The 18154-nt window shown below is 43.1% G+C and overlaps 2 protein-coding genes across 2 annotated transcripts in view; both read left to right on the forward strand.

Annotated features, from left to right (window-relative positions):
- The first annotated feature begins 509 nt into the window (after positions 1-509).
- LOC111229515 (death domain-containing protein CRADD-like) lies at positions 510-6492 on the forward strand. Its single transcript, XM_022755857.1, has 2 exons — positions 510-937; positions 5629-6492. Exons 1-2 carry the CDS (start codon positions 622-624, stop codon positions 5922-5924), a joined length of 612 nt encoding a protein of 203 aa, XP_022611578.1. The 5' UTR covers positions 510-621; the 3' UTR covers positions 5925-6492.
- A 5383-nt stretch (positions 6493-11875) lies between these two features.
- ptpro (protein tyrosine phosphatase, receptor type O) overlaps positions 11876-18154 on the forward strand; it is a 51473-nt gene continuing 45194 nt past the window's right edge. Inside the window, exons 1-2 of the mRNA XM_022755837.1 lie at positions 11876-12005; positions 12146-12198. Coding sequence (XP_022611558.1) covers positions 11876-12005; positions 12146-12198 — 183 coding nt within the window. The remainder of the gene's footprint in view (positions 12006-12145; positions 12199-18154) is intronic.

Genomic DNA, 18154 nt, shown 5'->3' on the forward strand with positions numbered 1-18154 from the left:
TGAACTCAGTATTAGTCCGTAATAATTTAATTTATTCAGCTGTTACAAAGTGTGAGTTCCCAAACATAAACCTTTACGAACTCCTTTATAAACTGTTAAGTTTTAGAATTTCGTGCTGATTCTTAACTATAAACATTATAAAATTAAATAAGAACCTGTTTAGTAACTTTGGGTGTTAAGATGAAGTCAGCAGAAATGTAATCAAACCTTCGTTATAACAGTAGCTCGTGCTGTTTGTTACACAGGTACCTTAGGGAAACCACTCAACCTAACTGCGTTGAAAATGTTATGATTTTAGGATTCTTCATAATTCACTTGGGACTATAAATAGTTAGAACTATATAGATGAATGTCTGACGGTGCTCCTGGTATTCTTGTAAATTCGGCTTCGAATTATTATTATTATTATTCGTTAATTAGAGGATTTTCCAGACTTGAGAACCTGGGTGTTCACAAAACCTTGGTTCCGCTGACGTGTTTCCAGTCGGACACAATAACAGTGAGTAAACTGCAGTTAACCGGGCGGGCTAGTTGCTAGTTTTCACGATAGGTCGTTACGTTAGTTGGTTATGAGATAATTAGTATGATTTACGGAGGGAGTCACCGGATGAGATCCTCAACATGGACCCGCTTCACAAAGCGGTTCTGCGGAAGCTCAGAGTGTATCTCTCCGGCGAGCTGCTGGTCACCGACTCCATCGTTCCGTTCCTGTTCCAGGAGGAGGTCCTGACCGGGGCCCAGGTCGAGGACATCGAGTCCCAGTCCACAAACAGACTGAAGACTCTGAGGCTGCTGGACCTGCTCCCGACCCGCGGGCCCCGGGCCTTCCCCTCCTTCCTGCGGGCTCTGGAGGACTTCAGCTGGGTCAGAGACAGACTGCTGCTGGAGCTCCAGACTCCACCTGGACCTGGACCTGGACCTGGACCCAGCTCGACAGGTAAGACCAGGACGGGAAGGTACACCTGTTATTACCAATATCCCAGGAGTTAGTCCAGCTGAGGTTCTGAAACCGGTTCCAAACGTTGTAGTCCACGTTTAAAACCTGTTCACAGATTTATACTCCATGTAGACCACATCAGTCCGGATCAGGTCTGTCTCTAAAACTACCACAGTAAGACTTGTCAGACCTGGACTAGATCCACACAGAGACTCAGGAAGCAGATGAAAGACTAGTTTTAGATTTATTAAGTTTTTATTGTGACGTCTGAACACCTGCAGACAGGTGAACCTGAAAGCAAAGAGCTGAGCTCACACACTGAGGCTCATTCAACATGTAAAAACATTCAAAAATATAGAAGAAATAAACATTAACAATATAAACATCATGTGCTCGTCAGTGACGGTTTAAATCTATCAATCCAACTGATCAGCTAATCGATTAACCAGCTGATCATTACACCTGTATTAAGTATAGATTGAAGACTGGGCAGGTCTATCAGGACCAGGACCAGGGGCCTGAGAGTTCAGGCGGCTTGGGGCCTGTGTTTGTAGTGACTGTTTGACTGAGCCTTTCAAAATAAAACCAGACATGACTGTGGTCCTGATTTGGTTTAGTCACCCAAACAAATCGATTAGATTGTTGCCATGGTTACAGGATCAGTTCAGGCATTTTCTGACTGTCAGCACGTCCCATGAAAGAAAGAATCATGTGGTTTGTTGATGTTTCTTCTGAAAACTTCTCTGCTCTTTTCTGTGGAGATGAAATGATCCTGAAGTTTGTATTGAAGATGCAGCGTTCAGACTGTATCTGCTCACAGTGTTTCACAGTGTTTCAGTGTTTCACAGTGTTTCAGTGTTTCACAGTGTTTCAGTGTTTCACAGTGTTTCAGTGTTTCACAGTGTTTCAGTGTTTCACAGTGTTTCAGTGTTTCACAGTGTTTCAGTGTTTCACAGTGTTTCAGTGTTTCACAGTGTTTCAGTGTTTCACAGTGTTTCAGTGTTTCACAGTGTTTCAGTGTTTCACAGTGTTTCAGTGTTTCACAGTGTTTCAGTGTTTCACAGTGTTTCAGTGTTTCACAGTGTTTCAGTGTTTCACAGTGTTTCACAGTGTTTCAGCGTTTCACAGTGTTTCAGTGTTTCAGTGTCTCACAGTGTTTCAGTGTTTAAGTGTTTCACAGTGTTTCAGTGTTTCACAGTGTTTCAGTGTTTCACAGCGTTTCAGTGTTTCACAGCGTTTCAGTGTTTCAGAGTGTTTCAGTGTTTCACAGTGTTTGTTTCAGTGTTTCAGTGTTTCACAGTTTCACAGTGTTTCAGTGTTTCACAGTGTTTCACAGTGTTTCAGTGTTTTCGGTGTTTCAGTGTTTCACAGTGTTTCAGTGTTTCAGTGTTTCACAGTGTTTCAGTGTTTAAGTGTTTCAGTGTTTGTCTGACGTCGTCACACGGCAGCTGTGATTCTCAGAATGAGACAAGACTGTAGAAGCAGTGGAGACTGGGATAAGACGGACTCAGTGAACAGACACTGAACCGCAGGATAAAGACTGAAGTCTAAAGATTCTTAGAACTGATCTGAGGTCTGAGCGTCTTCCTGGAAATGACATGAATCATCAGCAGCACAAATGAAAACGTCGACTTAAAGCAGCTGTAAAGTTTCATTTTCCAACAGAAAGAAAAATAAAAAAACTCAGATACTGAGATCTGAAGTTTCACATAAAGTCATAAAGTGTTGAAAATAATAATTCTGAGATTTGTGTCAAAATGTTGAAATGACACATTGAAATACTGAGATTAAAGTCCTGAAGTAAAATAGTGTAATTTTAGAAAGAACGTCACATTTCTGACAAATAAAACAACATTAGTCAATATTGTAATAATTCAATTCTGAGATAGTTTGTGAAATAAAAAAATAAATTTGTGTGAATTGAAAGATTTAAATCTGAAATTTGATTAAATTAGAAATGGTCATAATTGATTTAATTATTATTGAAATCAAAGTCTAAATTTAGAGATTAAAGTTTAATTTGAGACAAAAGATTAAATGATGAAATAAGTAAAATAAAGTCAGAATTCGATTGGGGGGGGGCTTTTTATGCCTTTATTGATAGTGCAGTAGAGAGAGACAGGAAATGGGGAGGCAGAGAGGGGGAATGACATGCAGCAAAGGCCGTCTGATGTGGGACTCAAACCGGGGCCGACTGCAGCGAGGACTGTGGCCTCTACACATGGGGCGCCTGCTTAGACCACTACGCCACACGACGCCCTGAAACTGATCACTTCTGATCAGAGCAGCTTCCAAACTTTCCCAGGACAATTCCAGGAACGTCGTCTTCAGACTTCAGACCAACCGTCACTGCCGGAGAACAAAGGACGAGGAGATTCCTGGAAATGAGTCGGTTTGTTCAGAGAGAAGAAGAACTGAGTTCAGAGGAGGAGGAGGAGGAGGAGGTTGTTTCAGTGTGAAGTTTAACCTGATGAACTGAATGAAAACTGAGAGTGAAGTCAGACCGTGTCGTTCCTGGAAGCAGCTGCTTTATCCACATCTTGCATAACAACCAGCAACATGTGTGTGAGTGTGATGACATCACCGCAGCTACAGGAGGCGGAGTCTCCACACGGTGTCCAGGTGTTTTTAGACACCGAGCTGCAGGTACAACAAACCTCCAGACTCGGCTCCATGTGCAGTTATGATCTATTTCTAAGAGGGGGAGGGGGAGGGGGAGGGGAGCGCTTGTTTTCCAGCCTCCTCCTCCTCCTCCTCCCCCACCTCCTCCCCCACCTCCCCCTCCTCCTCGGTCGTTTATTGCCTCCTGCTTTCCAGGAACCCTGGCAGCAGCAGCAACGTCTGTGTTCAAGCTGCAGAGCTGGATGTTTGCGATCACGTTCATCACATGATCCGGATCCTGCTGATCCCCCAAAACAACACAGGGTTAGGGTTAGCCTCCAGAGTCCTCAGAGGAGACCAGGTCCAGTGACACTGGACTCAGGCCACAGATGTGACTGTGAGAGGATCCGGCTTCAGGTCCAGATCTCCAGACTGAGAACTGACCAGTCCTGATAATAAGATCATTAGATTTTTACTAACGATGGATGGTGCGTTATTAATTATAAAAATCTGTGTTTGTGTGAAACTCCACGTCACTGCGAAGGAGAGAAACTTCAGTGATCCTCCAGGATTAAATAAAGAAATGAAATGAAAAAACATGAGAAAGTTGATTTCAAATAAGAAAAGAAAAAGAAACTTTTCCAGACAACCCGAACCCTTTTTTACATTTAATAAAAATCATAAAAATAATGTTTCATATCATTCCTAAAATTCATAACATGCAATCATTCATTACTGACAAAATATCACAACTGTGATTTCAATCCAAATTCTGACACAAAAGTTGTGAATCTGAATCTGATTAATTTCTCTTGATTTTCAAGAAAATCATAATTTCATTTATTTAGCTGTTAAAAAGTCTGAGTCACGAACCCTTCACACCAAACCTCACTGATAAATCATTCAATTTTAGGATTTCTTGCTGATCTGTAAACACGTATGAGAAAATTAAATATGATGGTCTTCAGTGACTTTGAGATGAATTCAGAAGATATTTAATCGATCAGAAACCTGAGCTGCGTCGAGCTGGTGCTGCTGCTTCCTCACAGACGGGTAGTTTACTGTGAGCTTTAGTTAGTCCTGTTTCTTCATGGTCTGTTACATGTATTTTAATTTTGAGTTACTGCTCATCGTAAATCCTTTACGTCCCAGCGTCAGGACCGTTCAGCTTCAGAGTGAAATCACCTGTCAAAGTGAAATAAGAAGAATCTCCACATTGAGCTGCTGTTCGTCAGGTCACCGACTTTCACCAAGTCTCCCTGAGAATGTGCACGTCCACGTGCTCAGGACAAACAGCGAGCGAGGTTACCCGCGGCGACAGAGCACTTCCGGTGTCACAGTGACCTAAAGGGAAACAGGATGAGAGCACGTCCACTGAACAGGAGCTCATAGTATTTTTTCTTCTGTTGTTTTTGTTGATGCTGTCAACCAATCAGAGGAGACCAAACAGTGCAACCCTCCTCTGACTGAGTACTGAGAACCAGAGTCACCGCAGAGACGACGTCAATGTCAATAAAGATTATTATTCAAACATGCTGAACACGCCGAGGAGGTGTGAGTCAGCCGTGATCACAGCACGAGCTCCAGCTTCAGTCACATCTACCAGCTGAGAGGAGAAGCAGATCCAGACACAAAGTCTGAATTCTGAGATGAACCAGCTTCAAACCTTCAGTTTAGTCTGAAGTCTGACATTTAAAGTTTGACGCAAATAAATAAAGATTAAGTTTTAAAATTAAAATGAGAAATTTTAGGGAAAAAGTCATAAATCTGAGATTAAAGTAGGATTTTAATTTTTTTTAATTTTTTGAGTTTTGATATTAAAACTGATTTTGAGAATATTTCAAATGTGATGAAAGTGAAAAATCTTGGAGATCAAATCAAACAGTGAAATGTTGAGATTATAATAAAGATCTGGATTTTCAGATTAAAATCATAATGTAATATAAAGAAAATAAAAATCTCAACATCAGATCAAAGTTTGAGGTGAAATCGATCATTTTCAGATTCAAGTGAAAACACTGATCATGAATCTGACTAATCTCAGACCTTCACCTCCTCTTCCTCCCTCTAACGCCCCTCCTCCTCCTCAGACTCCTGGCAGCTTCCCGCCTCCGTCCTGCAGAGGGTCCTCTCGGATCGGGAGCTGTCCCGGCTGGCGTCTCGGCTCGGGGCAGAGTGGGAGTCGGTGCTGATGGATCTGGGTCTGTCTGCCGAGGCTCTGTTCCGGTGTCGGGCCGACCACGCCCTCAGCGCTCACGGCACGGCACTGGCCGGTCTGGTTCAGTGGAGGCGGTCTGAGGGGAGGAGGGCCACGGTCCAGAGACTGATCCAGAGTCTGCAGGCCACCGACATCCACCCGTCTGTCCTGCAGGACGTCCTGCTGTGATGTCATCCTTCCTGTTTCTACTCTTCTCATCATTCCACAGAAACGTACGAGACTTAAAGAGACCAGAACATCTGGAAACAGTACCTCAACCAGAGCTGGCAGATGTTCTCACATTAACAGCCAGAGGTCATGTTTGAGAATGAATTCTGATGTAAGAGACAGTGACAAGTGTAAAATAAAAGTTCAGGAATCAGATTAAGAATCAACATTTTGTATGTAACAGTCTGAATTTTCCAGATTAAGATTAAAATCTAAAGAAATCTGAATTTAAAGATGATTATTAGGAATCTAAGATTAAAAATCTGAACTTTCAGAATAAAGTCACAAATCTGAGGTTAAACGTGAATTTTGAGAATAAGTGCAGAAATCTGAGATTAAAGATTTGAGATAAAAGTAAAGAAGAGACAAACATTCAGATTCAAAGTCTGAATCAGAATGAATTCACTTCTGAGTTTTACATGAAGAAAATCACAGACTGTTCCCTTAAAACAGCAACAGAGTAAATACAAACATGTTTATAGAAACAATAAGATTTAGGTACTTTATTTCCTCTTCTCCAGTGTGTGTGTGTGTGTGTGTGTGTGTGTGTGTGTGTGTGTGTGTGTGTGTGTGATCTGATTTTCAACCTTTTCTTGGAATTTAACTGAAACTTTGTTCGAACAGACGATTAGAGAGAGAGAGAGAGAGAGAGAGAGAGAGACTCCTTCAGAGGCCAACCAGTAACACACACAGTCAGCCTCTCTCTCTCTCTCTCTCTCTCTCCTCTCCCTCTCCCTCTCTCCTCTCTCTCTTCTCCCTCTCTCTCTCTCTCTCTCTCCTCTCCCTCTCTCTCTCTCTCTCTCTCTCTCTCTCTCTCCCTCTCTCTCTCTCTCCCTCTCTCTCTCTCTCTGCTCTTCATTAATTCCTCAACAGCCTGCAGACTTCCTGCTGAGGATCAGCTTTCTGCTGCTTCTGACTCTTAAGGTGGACTGAGGAGATCCAGGATCATGTCTGTGACTTTCACCTCACTGACCTGACTGTTCTCTGTTCGACTGTTTGTTCAACTGACCTGCGGTTAATAAATCTCTCTCTCCCTCTCTCTCTCTCTCTGCTCTTCATTAATTCCTCAACAGCCTGCAGACTTCCTGCTGAGGATCAGCTTTCTGCTGCTTCTGACTCTTAAGGTGGACTGAGGAGATCCAGGATCATGTCTGTGACTTTCACCTCACTGACCTGACTGTTCTCTGTTCGACTGTTTGTTCAACTGACCTGCGGTTAATAAAGTTTCATTCACAACGTGAAACAGTTTCACTTTTTCACCTTTAATGGGTTTTTTGAGTTCTGACATCTGACTGAACGAGACCAGGTGCAGACCTAGACCAGGTCCAGACTTAGACCAGGTCTGGTAACCAGCCGTCTGAAGAGTAAATGTAGCTTCACGGTGCTAAGTTAGCGACACTGCCTGTAAACACCCCCTGATGACATAATCATTTTGATTGGTCAACGACTGACGATGTAACTTCATCACTAAGTCAGTCAGTCACGTTCTCAGTCTTGTCTCACTGTTTGTGGTGCTGTTGGAATGAACTGAACCTGATACCGGGGTAAGTATGTTCAGACTTTTATTCTGAAATTAATCTGAAAGTAGACAGAAGTCAGGAATCTGAAGTTTGAAGAGAGTCTGAGGTTTGAGTCTAAAATCAGGAATTAAAACTGTAGATTTAAATAGAAACCAGGAGTCTGAGATTAAAATGCTGAAATGATTTAAAAACTGATCAGAAAGTTGTTCAGTTGTGTATCAGTAGATAATCAGTAGATAATCAGTTTCTGTGGAGGTGATTTCCTGAAGTAAAGTGAATAAATCAGAGATTAGAACCAGTCATTAAATCAGAAACAGGGAACACGTGCAGAGTGTTTGTCAGTGAACGCAGCAGAAACACAGAGTGGATGTTTGGATGTGTGACAGCAGCAGCAGCCTCCTCCTCCTCCTCCTCCTGTCAGTCCTGTGAGTTTCTCAGAAAGCTGTGAACACTGAGCTTTATATCCTCGCTGCTTCCAAGAAACTGGAAATATTTAGAGGCTGCTGCTGCTGACGGAGCCTTTTTCTAGTTTTACTGGCTGAAAGTGGGACAGCGACAGACTGAGCAGAGTGTTAACCCCCGACGCTCCGGCTCTCTGCAACCACAGGAGCTTTAACGTCTGATGTTCCTTCATGTTTTTTCTCTGAACGCTGCACCTCCTTTCTGTGTCAGATTCACAAACACTGAGAGGTTCAGGGAATGTAGGAAACATACACACTCTCTCCTCTCCATGTCCCTTTATATGAACCGTCCTCAGCCTGAATTTCTTCCTAAACTAAATGTAAATGTTGGTCCTATCCCGGGCCGGACTCTCTCCCCTGGTGACCCCCGCTGTACCTGACCAACCGACCATCCAAACGACCGACCAACCGACCATCCAAACGACCAACCAACCGACCATCCAAACGACCAACCAACCGACCAACCATCCGACCAACCGACCATCCAAACGACCAACCAACCAACCGACCATCCAAACGACCAACCAACCGACCAACCATCCGACCAACCGACCATCCAAACGACCAACCAACCAACCGACCGACCATCCGACCATCCAAACGACCAACCAACCGACTGACCGACCAACCGACCATCCAAACGACCAACCAACCAACCGACCGACCATCCGACCATCCAACCGACCAACCAACCGACTGACCGACCAACCGACCATCCAAACGACCGACCAACCGACCATCCAAACGACCGACCAACCGACCATCCAAACGACCGACCAACCGACCATCCAAACGACCGACCAACCGACCATCCAAACGACCGACCAACCGACCATCCAAACGACCGACCAACCGACCATCCAAACGACCGACCAACCGACCATCCAAACGACCGACCAACCGACCATCCAAACGACCGACCAACCGACCATCCAAACGACCGACCAACCGACCATCCAAACGACCGACCAACCATCCGACCAACCGACCAACCATCCAACCAACTGACCGACCAACCATCCAACCAACCGACCGACCAACCAACTGACCAACCAACCAGCACTCTGGAGCCGACAGGACGAGTTGCTTAGAAGTGAATTGGTAATCATTTTGATTAGTGAACACTTCCTGGTTTCTCATTTCTCTTTGACTGTGTTTGAGTTTTTGTGGATTTGGACTCTGAGTCTGTCTCTGAACTCACCACCATCTTTGTGTCTGAGGAAGAATGGCGGGAACAATCGATTGGTTATTAAAGAGAATACCTGTCGGATGTATTGATCTCCTCTGATGGATTAATGAAACCTCACTGAGGGTTTCTGTCTGTCCATCATTAACACTTCCGGTCTTCAAACTGGATCTGGACTCTGAGTCCCTCTAAAGACCAGATCCAGATCATGGAGGATGAGGACCTGATACTGATACCTGATCAGTGATCAATGACAGAAACACAGTGGAAACTTCTGTGACGTCTGCACACGTGTCACATGATCAACTTACAGCAGCTTCTCTCTCTTTAGTTACTGTGACTGAAACATCTCAGTCTGTGTGTGTGTTACAGTGTGTGTGTCTGTGTGTGTATGTGTGTGTGTTACAGTGTGTGTGTATGTGTGTGTGTTACAGTGTGTGTGTCTGTGTGTGTCTGTGTGTGTGTTACAGTGTGTGTGTCTGTGTGTTTCTGTGTGTGTGTGTTTCACTGTGTTTTGGTTGATGAGGTCACATGACTGGAGTAAACACGTTCATGTTTACCAGATGGACACGTGTGAGGTCATGTGGGCTGGACGATGATGTCAGAGCATCAGGAGGAATCTCCTTATATGGAGTCTGACTGACTGAAGTATTTATCTGTCTGTCTGTCTGTCTGTCTGTCTGTCTGTCTGTCTGTCTGTCTGTCTGTCTGTCTGTCAGTGGTTGTGAGCTCTTGCACTCTGTGACCTGCTGCTGCTCTGAAACTGATTTCTTAGAAGATGTTTAACATGAACACACACACACTCACTCAGAGTTATGAGTTAGCTGGGAGCTGTTTGTATGAATGTGATTTCTAACACCTGCTCTAAAACACCAGAACAGATGTTTGTTAATGACAAATATTATATCAGAAATTCTTTTGTTAATCCATACTTCCCTACCAACAATGCATCAGTGTTGTTGTCAGACAGCCACCACAGTAACATCAGGAGTCTTGTCTCCACCTACAGGAGGCGTCCTGCTGTTTCTCTGATCCAGCTGCAGTGAACAGCTGTGACCAGCAGGGGGCGTCACACACTCATGAACACATGAGCGCAGCTGTGATAGGACACAAAGCAAAGACAATACACCAACAATATCAGATGACTGACGTCACCATGACGACAATAATCAATAAAAACCACAATCTGAACTCGTGTCCAAGAAGACCCAGTAACAGGAGACCGAGGCAGGATGTGAACAAAGGAAAGAAGTTCAATAATCACTGATGTATTCACTCCTGTTGTTAAATTATAAAGATAAATAATAACAATAATCTATATCCTGTCAATACCTCAGTCCAAACCACAGGAAGTAAAGAGTCAGAAGACAAACAGACACGTCCACAGTTAATAAACACTTCCATTATTCATTAATATTCATCAGTGTAGTAGGAGTAGAAACACCTGAGAACCAGCTGACATCAGGTGAACTGATCACATGATCAGGTGTCCTCCAGATCAGACCAACATGTGACTGTTGTGTCATGTGATAATTTCATGTGTTTTGCACTCTGATTATTTGGATTATGAAAATGATTTATATTGAATATTAAACTGTGGATCTTAAAACTCTGATATTGTTTACATGGTGTTTCATAAATATAAATTAAATATAAAACATACAGACGAGACGTTTCATAGAACTGAAATTAAAATAAATTAAAATATAATTCCACTCTATACTAATATATAATTATTATCTACTTTCAGTGATTTGTAGTAAAAAAGTAATTGATGCAAAGTTTAAATGAAAGATAAAGATAAATCGTGTATTTTGCAAATATACACACACACACTGTAACACACACACACACACAGACACACACACTGTAACACACACACAGACTGAGATGTTTCAGTCACAGTAACTAAAGAGAGAGAAGCTGCTGTAAGTTGATCATGTGACACGTGTGCAGACGTCACATGATGTCTCTCAGTGAAATGTAAAACTCCGCGTTTCTGTTGCTGTGCTGCACATTAGAGATTTTATGCTTTTATTGTGAAACAAGTTCCAACTTTTGTTTTGAAAGGCTCCACATAAACATCCACACCTGTAGTTAAAGGTGAGAACAGAAGTTTCCACTGTGTTTCTGTCATTGATCACTGATCAGGTATCAGTATCAGGTCCTCATCCTCCATGATCTGGATCTGGTCTTTAGAGGGACTCAGAGTCCAGATCCAGTTTGAAGACCGGAAGTGTTAATGATGGACAGACAGAAACCCTCAGTGAGGTTTCATTAATCCATCAGAGGAGATCAATACATCCGACAGGTATTCTCTTTAATAACCAATCGATTGTTCCCGCCATTCTTCCTCAGACACAAAGATGGTGGTGAGTTCACTGTCACAGAAAACTGAGGAATCGGAAAATACTCTCATGTGAGCAGCTGCTATCAGTGAGTTCATGACGTCAGAATTGTTGCCATTGATTATTGATTCATTGATCAGTTGATCCTGTTGGGTTCTGGTTCTGTCGTTGGTTCACAGAGCACATGCTGTAATGGTGATGAAGATGAAGATGAAGAGGAGCAGGAGGAGCAGGAGCAGTGGGGGGGGAGGGGGAGGACCCGTGTGTGTCTCCATGCAGCCTCCGGAGCGCAGGGCGGGGCGACGCCGCGCAGCAGCAGCAGCAGCAGCAGCAGCAGCAGCAGCAGCTTCATCACCGCTGAGCGACACCGATCTCCTGCTCGTCTCCAGGCCGCGGCATGGACCCCGGAGCCCGGCCTGCTTCCTCTGAATCACAGCGGGTGCGGTTCGAGCTGCGGTCCGTTCGGCTGATGGTGACGACGATGATGATGGTAACAGTGCTGATGAAGATGATGATGGCGGTGTGCAGTTAGAGCTGCGGAGCGGAAACTGAGCGCAGACTGAGCGGGAGCATCGCGCTCCGATGCAGCAGAAAAATCGCCATTGTTTGGATGCGCTGCAGCCCGAGAGGAAGAACCCGGAGCTCCGTGAAACCGTGTGACCGACAGACACCATGCTTTCCCCGCTGCTCCCCGCGCTCTGCCTGCTCTGCTTTGTCCAGGTAAGGAGCTCTGTTTTCGGGTTAATACTGAGCGTCGGAGCCGCGGCTGCCGCCTGTCTGATGTCATGTGAGGCAGCGGCGGTCTGTGGCTTTGTTTGGACAGAACAGATCCGATCAGATCGATTCGAGTTCAATACTGAGGTTCTGTCAGAGGCGGCGGGTGGATGTGAGAGCGGGAGTCGGTGAAGTGGAGACACGGACGCGCTGTGGCACCGCAGGTCGGTTAGAGAGGCAGCCAGCAGCTCGTTGTGTCCCGCAGAAAGTGGGTCAGTCGGCTGCAGCCTCAGTGAGTCCCTGCATGTCTGTCAGCATCGCTGAGCATCACACACACACACACACACACACACACTGAGGCCTGCCAACACAAACACCAGAAACACCCTGTGAGGAGGAGGAGGAGGAGCTCAGCTGCTCTTCCTCTCTGAACAGCTGCTTTTAGCTTCACCTGCACAGGTGTGACGTCCTGCTCTCCGTCACTGCGGCTCAGAGGTTCTGCTGCTGGGTTTCTGATCACACTGGTTCAGTGTAGTTTGTTTACTGAGACAATAATAGCCTCAGTTCGCTGCTGTGTTTTGACCTGAGGACGTGTTGTAGAGGAAAATCTACTTGTAATGTTTCAGCTGATATTATTGATCAGTTGATCAGTGAAGATCATTAATATTTCCTAGCTGGAAAGTAATCTGATTTTAAATAAACCTGTACATTTAATTTCCACTGATCTGATTTCAAACTGATCAGGTGCTGTGTTGTGTTCAGGGGTATTGTGTTCAGGGGTGTTGTGTTCAGGGGTGTTGTGTTCAGGGGTGTTGTGTTCAGGTGTGTTGTGTTCAGGTGTGTTGTGTTCAGGGGTGTTGTGTTCAGGGGTGTTGTGTTCAGGGGTGTTGTGTTCAGGGGTGTTGAGTTCAGGTGTGTTGTGTTCAGGGGTGTTGTGTTCAGGGGTGTTGTGTTCAGGGGTGTTGTGTTCAGGTGTGTTGTGTTCAGGGGTGTTGTGTTCAGGGGTGTTGTGTTCAGGTGCAGGAGAGCTGGTGGTGTAGTTTATGAAATGTAATGAAATAATAAAATGATGCTCATGCACTCAGAGCAGAGGTTCTCAACATGAGCATCAGGACCCATCGGGGGTCCAGTGTAGATTTGAGGGGTTCTGGGACAAAAAAGAAAGAACCTGAACACACTGAACCTGAAGAGCTGCTTCCGATTAACAATGAATCCATCGATCAGTGTTCAGGTTATTACCTCTCCTGTGATGAGTCCTGCTGCATGGAGGTTCTGCTGTTCACTCTGCCCTCATTGATTTAAATGGTTAGGCGTAATATTAGGAACAGCTCTCAGTCTGTTGTAACGTTGAACAACAGCAGCACAACCTCCGTCCTCCAGCTGAATCATCAGCTCAACACAAACTGAAGCTTCACGACGGAGGAGTTACTGCAGGCTCCTGCAGGGACACGGAAATAACTCGCACACCATTTAAAGGAGAGAGTCACACACCTGGACAATGTCCTTCAGATCTGTTAGTGTCCAACAAAGACTCATTCACTGTGACAGGAAACAGACTCAGTGACTTTATACTTTGAATTCATTAGTGGATGAATAACTTTTCAAACTGAGTCAAATAAAACAAAACGTCTCTTATTGTTGGACTCCGACATGATGTTGCAGTTACAGTAGAATTCACTTGATTCAAACCACTGACCGAGTCCACAGCGACATCAAGGCAGGGTCCCCCTGGGGGCCAGGTGTCCAGGGGGGGCCCTACAGGCCCCAGGTGCACCATGTGTCAGTGCACACCTGGAGGTCCAGTAACAGGTGAGCCTGAGCCAACTCAAAGAGATCCAGGTCAGTGTGATGTGAACACGGCTGTAGAAAACCGGACTGAGCTTCAGGTTTCAGACCAGCTTCTAAAACATCATAATGTCATTTTTCTTGATTTTCTTTCTTCATCCTTTGTTTTTTTCCGTTGAAGCCTCTCTCACAGTCTCAGTCCATGTTCGGTTTTATCTGATGCGCGAGTTTCCAATTTCCTCTGTGATATCAGCAGCGCTGGTGGATTCATATTAAACTGAGTGTCCCTGTGAAAACAGACCGAGGGGAAACAGAAATGTTGAATGTAGAATAATTGTTGTTTTTTTAAAATGATCACGCCAGGATTTGTTTTGTATTATTCCACCAAAACCCATAATCCAAGAAGAACAGGCTGTCGTCCCGTATGAGTGACTGGTGATTAAATACAGTCGTCAGGTCGTTAGTTTCAGATTTCTGTTCATTTCATCTTTGATGAAGGATCCAGTGTCTCTGTCCAACGACAATAAATAACTCTGTGAAACCTGTGAGAGCGCCGCTGAATAATATCAGAACATATTAGATTGAATTTATAACTACACGTGTGTTTACTTTACGTTAATAAGAATGTTTATGAAATTATAAAAGTTAAGGAGGAAAAATCTCTTCTGAGTATTTTACTGTGACGTCTGTCACTCACATTCAGTGAGAACAGCTTCGTGAACTCTAACGACTCGTGTTCTTTCTTCTCATCATTAGAGTCATTAGTGTGATTCAGTCTTAATGACGAACATATTCATTCATGTTAAAGCTGGAGAATCACTAATCATCTGCATTGATCCTGTTGAAGCTCTGTCTCCCCTTTAGCTGCTGAGCTAACATTACATTAGCTTACTTTAGCCAATGTTACATTAACTAACACTGCATTAGCTCACATAAGCTAACGTTACATTAGCTAACACTGCATTAGCTCACATAAGCTAACGTTACATTAGCTAACACTGCATTAGCTCACATAAGCTAACGTTACATTAGCTAACACTGCATTAGCTCACATAAGCTAACGTTACATTAGGTTACTTCATCTATCGTTACATCAGCTTTCTCTAGCTAACATCACATTAGCTTACTTTAGCCAGTGTTACATTGACTAACATTGAATTAGCTCACATAAGCTAACATCACATTAGCTTTCTTTAGCTAACGTAGTGGTTTCACAGATTGACTAAACGAGCTGCTGCTCAGCCCTGAATGTCCAAACATCCTGATTAAAGTGATTAAAAGTAAAGTTTATTTTCTATCCTTTAGCATTAGCTGTTAGGAATCCTTAAGAACCTTTTAAATATTTAAAAAGAAGGTGAACTGTTGATGTTTAACAAACCATTTTTGTCCCAGACACCACTCAGCAGCACACGTTCATACTGGGAGTCGGGTTTGGGTTTTAAATGTAACAGTACCAGTCAGGTTCTGTTGGAGTTCCTGTGATGACCAGTTTCCCTCTTGTAAATATCGATCACACAAACGTCCAAGTTACGACAAACTGTTGTTACGGTGATGAAACAGAAATCTGTGCTGCAGCTCATTGAGACAGGAGGGGTGTTTGATTGGAGACGTGGACATGAAACAGGCAACAGTTGTGAAGCTTCAGATGTTGTAGACAAACCCAATGAAACGAGTGTCTCCTCAGCTGTGATCTGTGCTGCTGCTGCTGCTGGTTTTCATGGCGATTAGTGTGATAATCATCTTATTACCACCATGTGAGCTCATTAATGCTCTCAGCCTGCTGGAGGAAGAGACTCATCTCCATATGGAAAACAAAAAGAGTCATTAAGCACCACCCGGGGATTGAACCTCCAACACCAAATATCTGATAATGACATAATTAACATTATCATCCAAACACTGAGTACCAGGTTAAACACAGACACGAGAACTGTGACCTTCAGGATGTGGGTGATGGTTCAGTGATGATGCAGGTGCTATCAGGTAAAATAGGTCTGTTCATCATGTTCATCATCAAACATGACAATAATTATTGTTCAGTCTGAAATTATTTCCAAAATTCTCAGTAGGTAAATATTCTGAGGCTGTTCCAGAGGTGTGTGTTTTTTATTATGAATTAAATTCCTTACCTCAAATAAATATTTGTACACAACTCGTGACCAAATGCGCCGATACGGCACGACGCAAAACGATACGATGCGACGTGACACGATACGACACGTCACGACGCAACACGACACGATACGACACGTCACGATACGATGCGACGCGACACGATACGACGTGGTGTGATGCGACGTGACGCGACACGATACGACGTGGTGTGATGCGACGTGACGCGACACGATAAGTAAAACAATCATACTGCAGTCAATTTGACAGATATTGTGATACGAGTCACAGTTTAAGTGGCAATGTTAATTTTTCATTTTCATTTAAATAAATGTAAAAATGATGATGTGAGTTTTTCTGGCTTTTTACCAACAAGGATGTTTCCTACTTAAATAGTTTATTTAAGAAATAGTTATGTTTCATTTCATGCTGCTTTATACTTCCAAGCTAACATAAAACTAAAATAACTTTAGTTACTTTACAGATTCAGATTCATCATATAAATATGATCAACAAATAAATTATGATCATTAAGACTTTATTGATCCCTGGATGAAGTCCACAAACTACCCAGCTGTACATGCAGTCCTTCTTATATTTCAATAATTTGATTTATATTATTCTGAAATTAGTCATTAAAGAGACTTCTCATTATTTGAACTTTAAGTATATTTAGTATATTTAGAGGCTTTTAAGTTCTTGTAGCAGGAACATCTTTCACAGAAATCTGAAATGTGGAAATTGATTTAAACCTTTTCCAAACGTGTGTCTGAAATTCTCAGTAGCTCAGCAGTCGGCTTGTTTTAGAGCGTGTTGTGTGAAGTCCGGGTCTGAATTTGCATATGACAGACTGAGTGTAAAGCCTGTTATCTCACAGCTTCAGGTTCTGGCAGCTCCTCTGATGTAAACTGTGTTTCAGGAATCACAAATCTTTGATCTCTGGTTTCAGAAACAAGAGAAGCTCAGAGTGGAGGAACCTGGTCTGCTTTCACACGCTGGATTTGGTTCTTTTTTTTCCTCCAGAGGAAAGACTGTCAGTCTGTGGTGAATTTTTCCTTAATGACCTGTTTGGGCTCATTATCCTGCCTGGCAAACACAGAAAGGACCTGCAGGTCTCCAACATGGCAGAACACCAGAGCTGGCAGCTCTCTGCTGCTTCTCCCTCCGTTAGCATCATTAGCCGTGAAGCTCTGTGGATCTGAATGAACCGTGACATTCAGCTAACGTTACATGTTCAAATCATGTTTCTCAAATTCATTCTGTTCATATGATGTAATAAAGCATCAGTATTTTACAGATACTGTGTTGATATCAGATTAAAAACCTATTAGCAGATACTTTTAATTATAAAACAAGCTAAAACAAAAAACATAAAGCCACTTCGATGTGGATGTGATGATAAATTAAAGTAATAAAGAAAGTAAAAAAGAGCATTCATTTGTTTTGAGTGTATTCTGGGTTTTATATGATGGAGAACACAGACGGTGCAGTTTTAAAAGTTGTTTTAAAGTTTGTATTCAGTTCAACTCATAGGTAGCTTTAACATTTCGCTGCTAACGGAGGAGAAAAGGCTCATGTACATTTTAGATTTACCTTTAATATTCATAGTTATTTTTGAAACAGCAGCAGCTTCTCATTTATAATCAGCAAATGTGGATTTAACACAAATGACAACTGTCATTAGCACTCGTTAGCTTTAGCTAGCTAATCAACATTAGCTTCGCAATAAAACAGCAGCAGAGAAAAGCACTTTCATACAAAAATATACAACATACAAATAAGTGTAATATGAGATAGGAAGCTTATTGATAGTAAGTACGCTAACTCTTGTCCTGGGATTAACAGTGGATTACTACTGTAGGTAGCGAGGTAGTTAGCGAGACATGCTACGTTATTAGCTGACCTGAGAACAGACGAACACAGTTTATTACGTAACTTTCACTTTAGCTTTTGTGTTTTTGGTTTTAGAAACAGAACAGTCGGATAAAGTAATCTGATTACAGTCATACTTTTTAAACACGTGACCTCCGTGTTACAGACGTGACGTTCTCTTCAGTCCTGCCAG

The sequence above is a fragment of the Seriola dumerili genome, unplaced genomic scaffold (genome assembly GCF_002260705.1).
Source record: "Seriola dumerili isolate Sdu_G_001 unplaced genomic scaffold, Sdu_1.0 BDQW01000236.1, whole genome shotgun sequence".
NCBI lineage: Eukaryota > Metazoa > Chordata > Actinopteri > Carangiformes > Carangidae > Seriola > Seriola dumerili.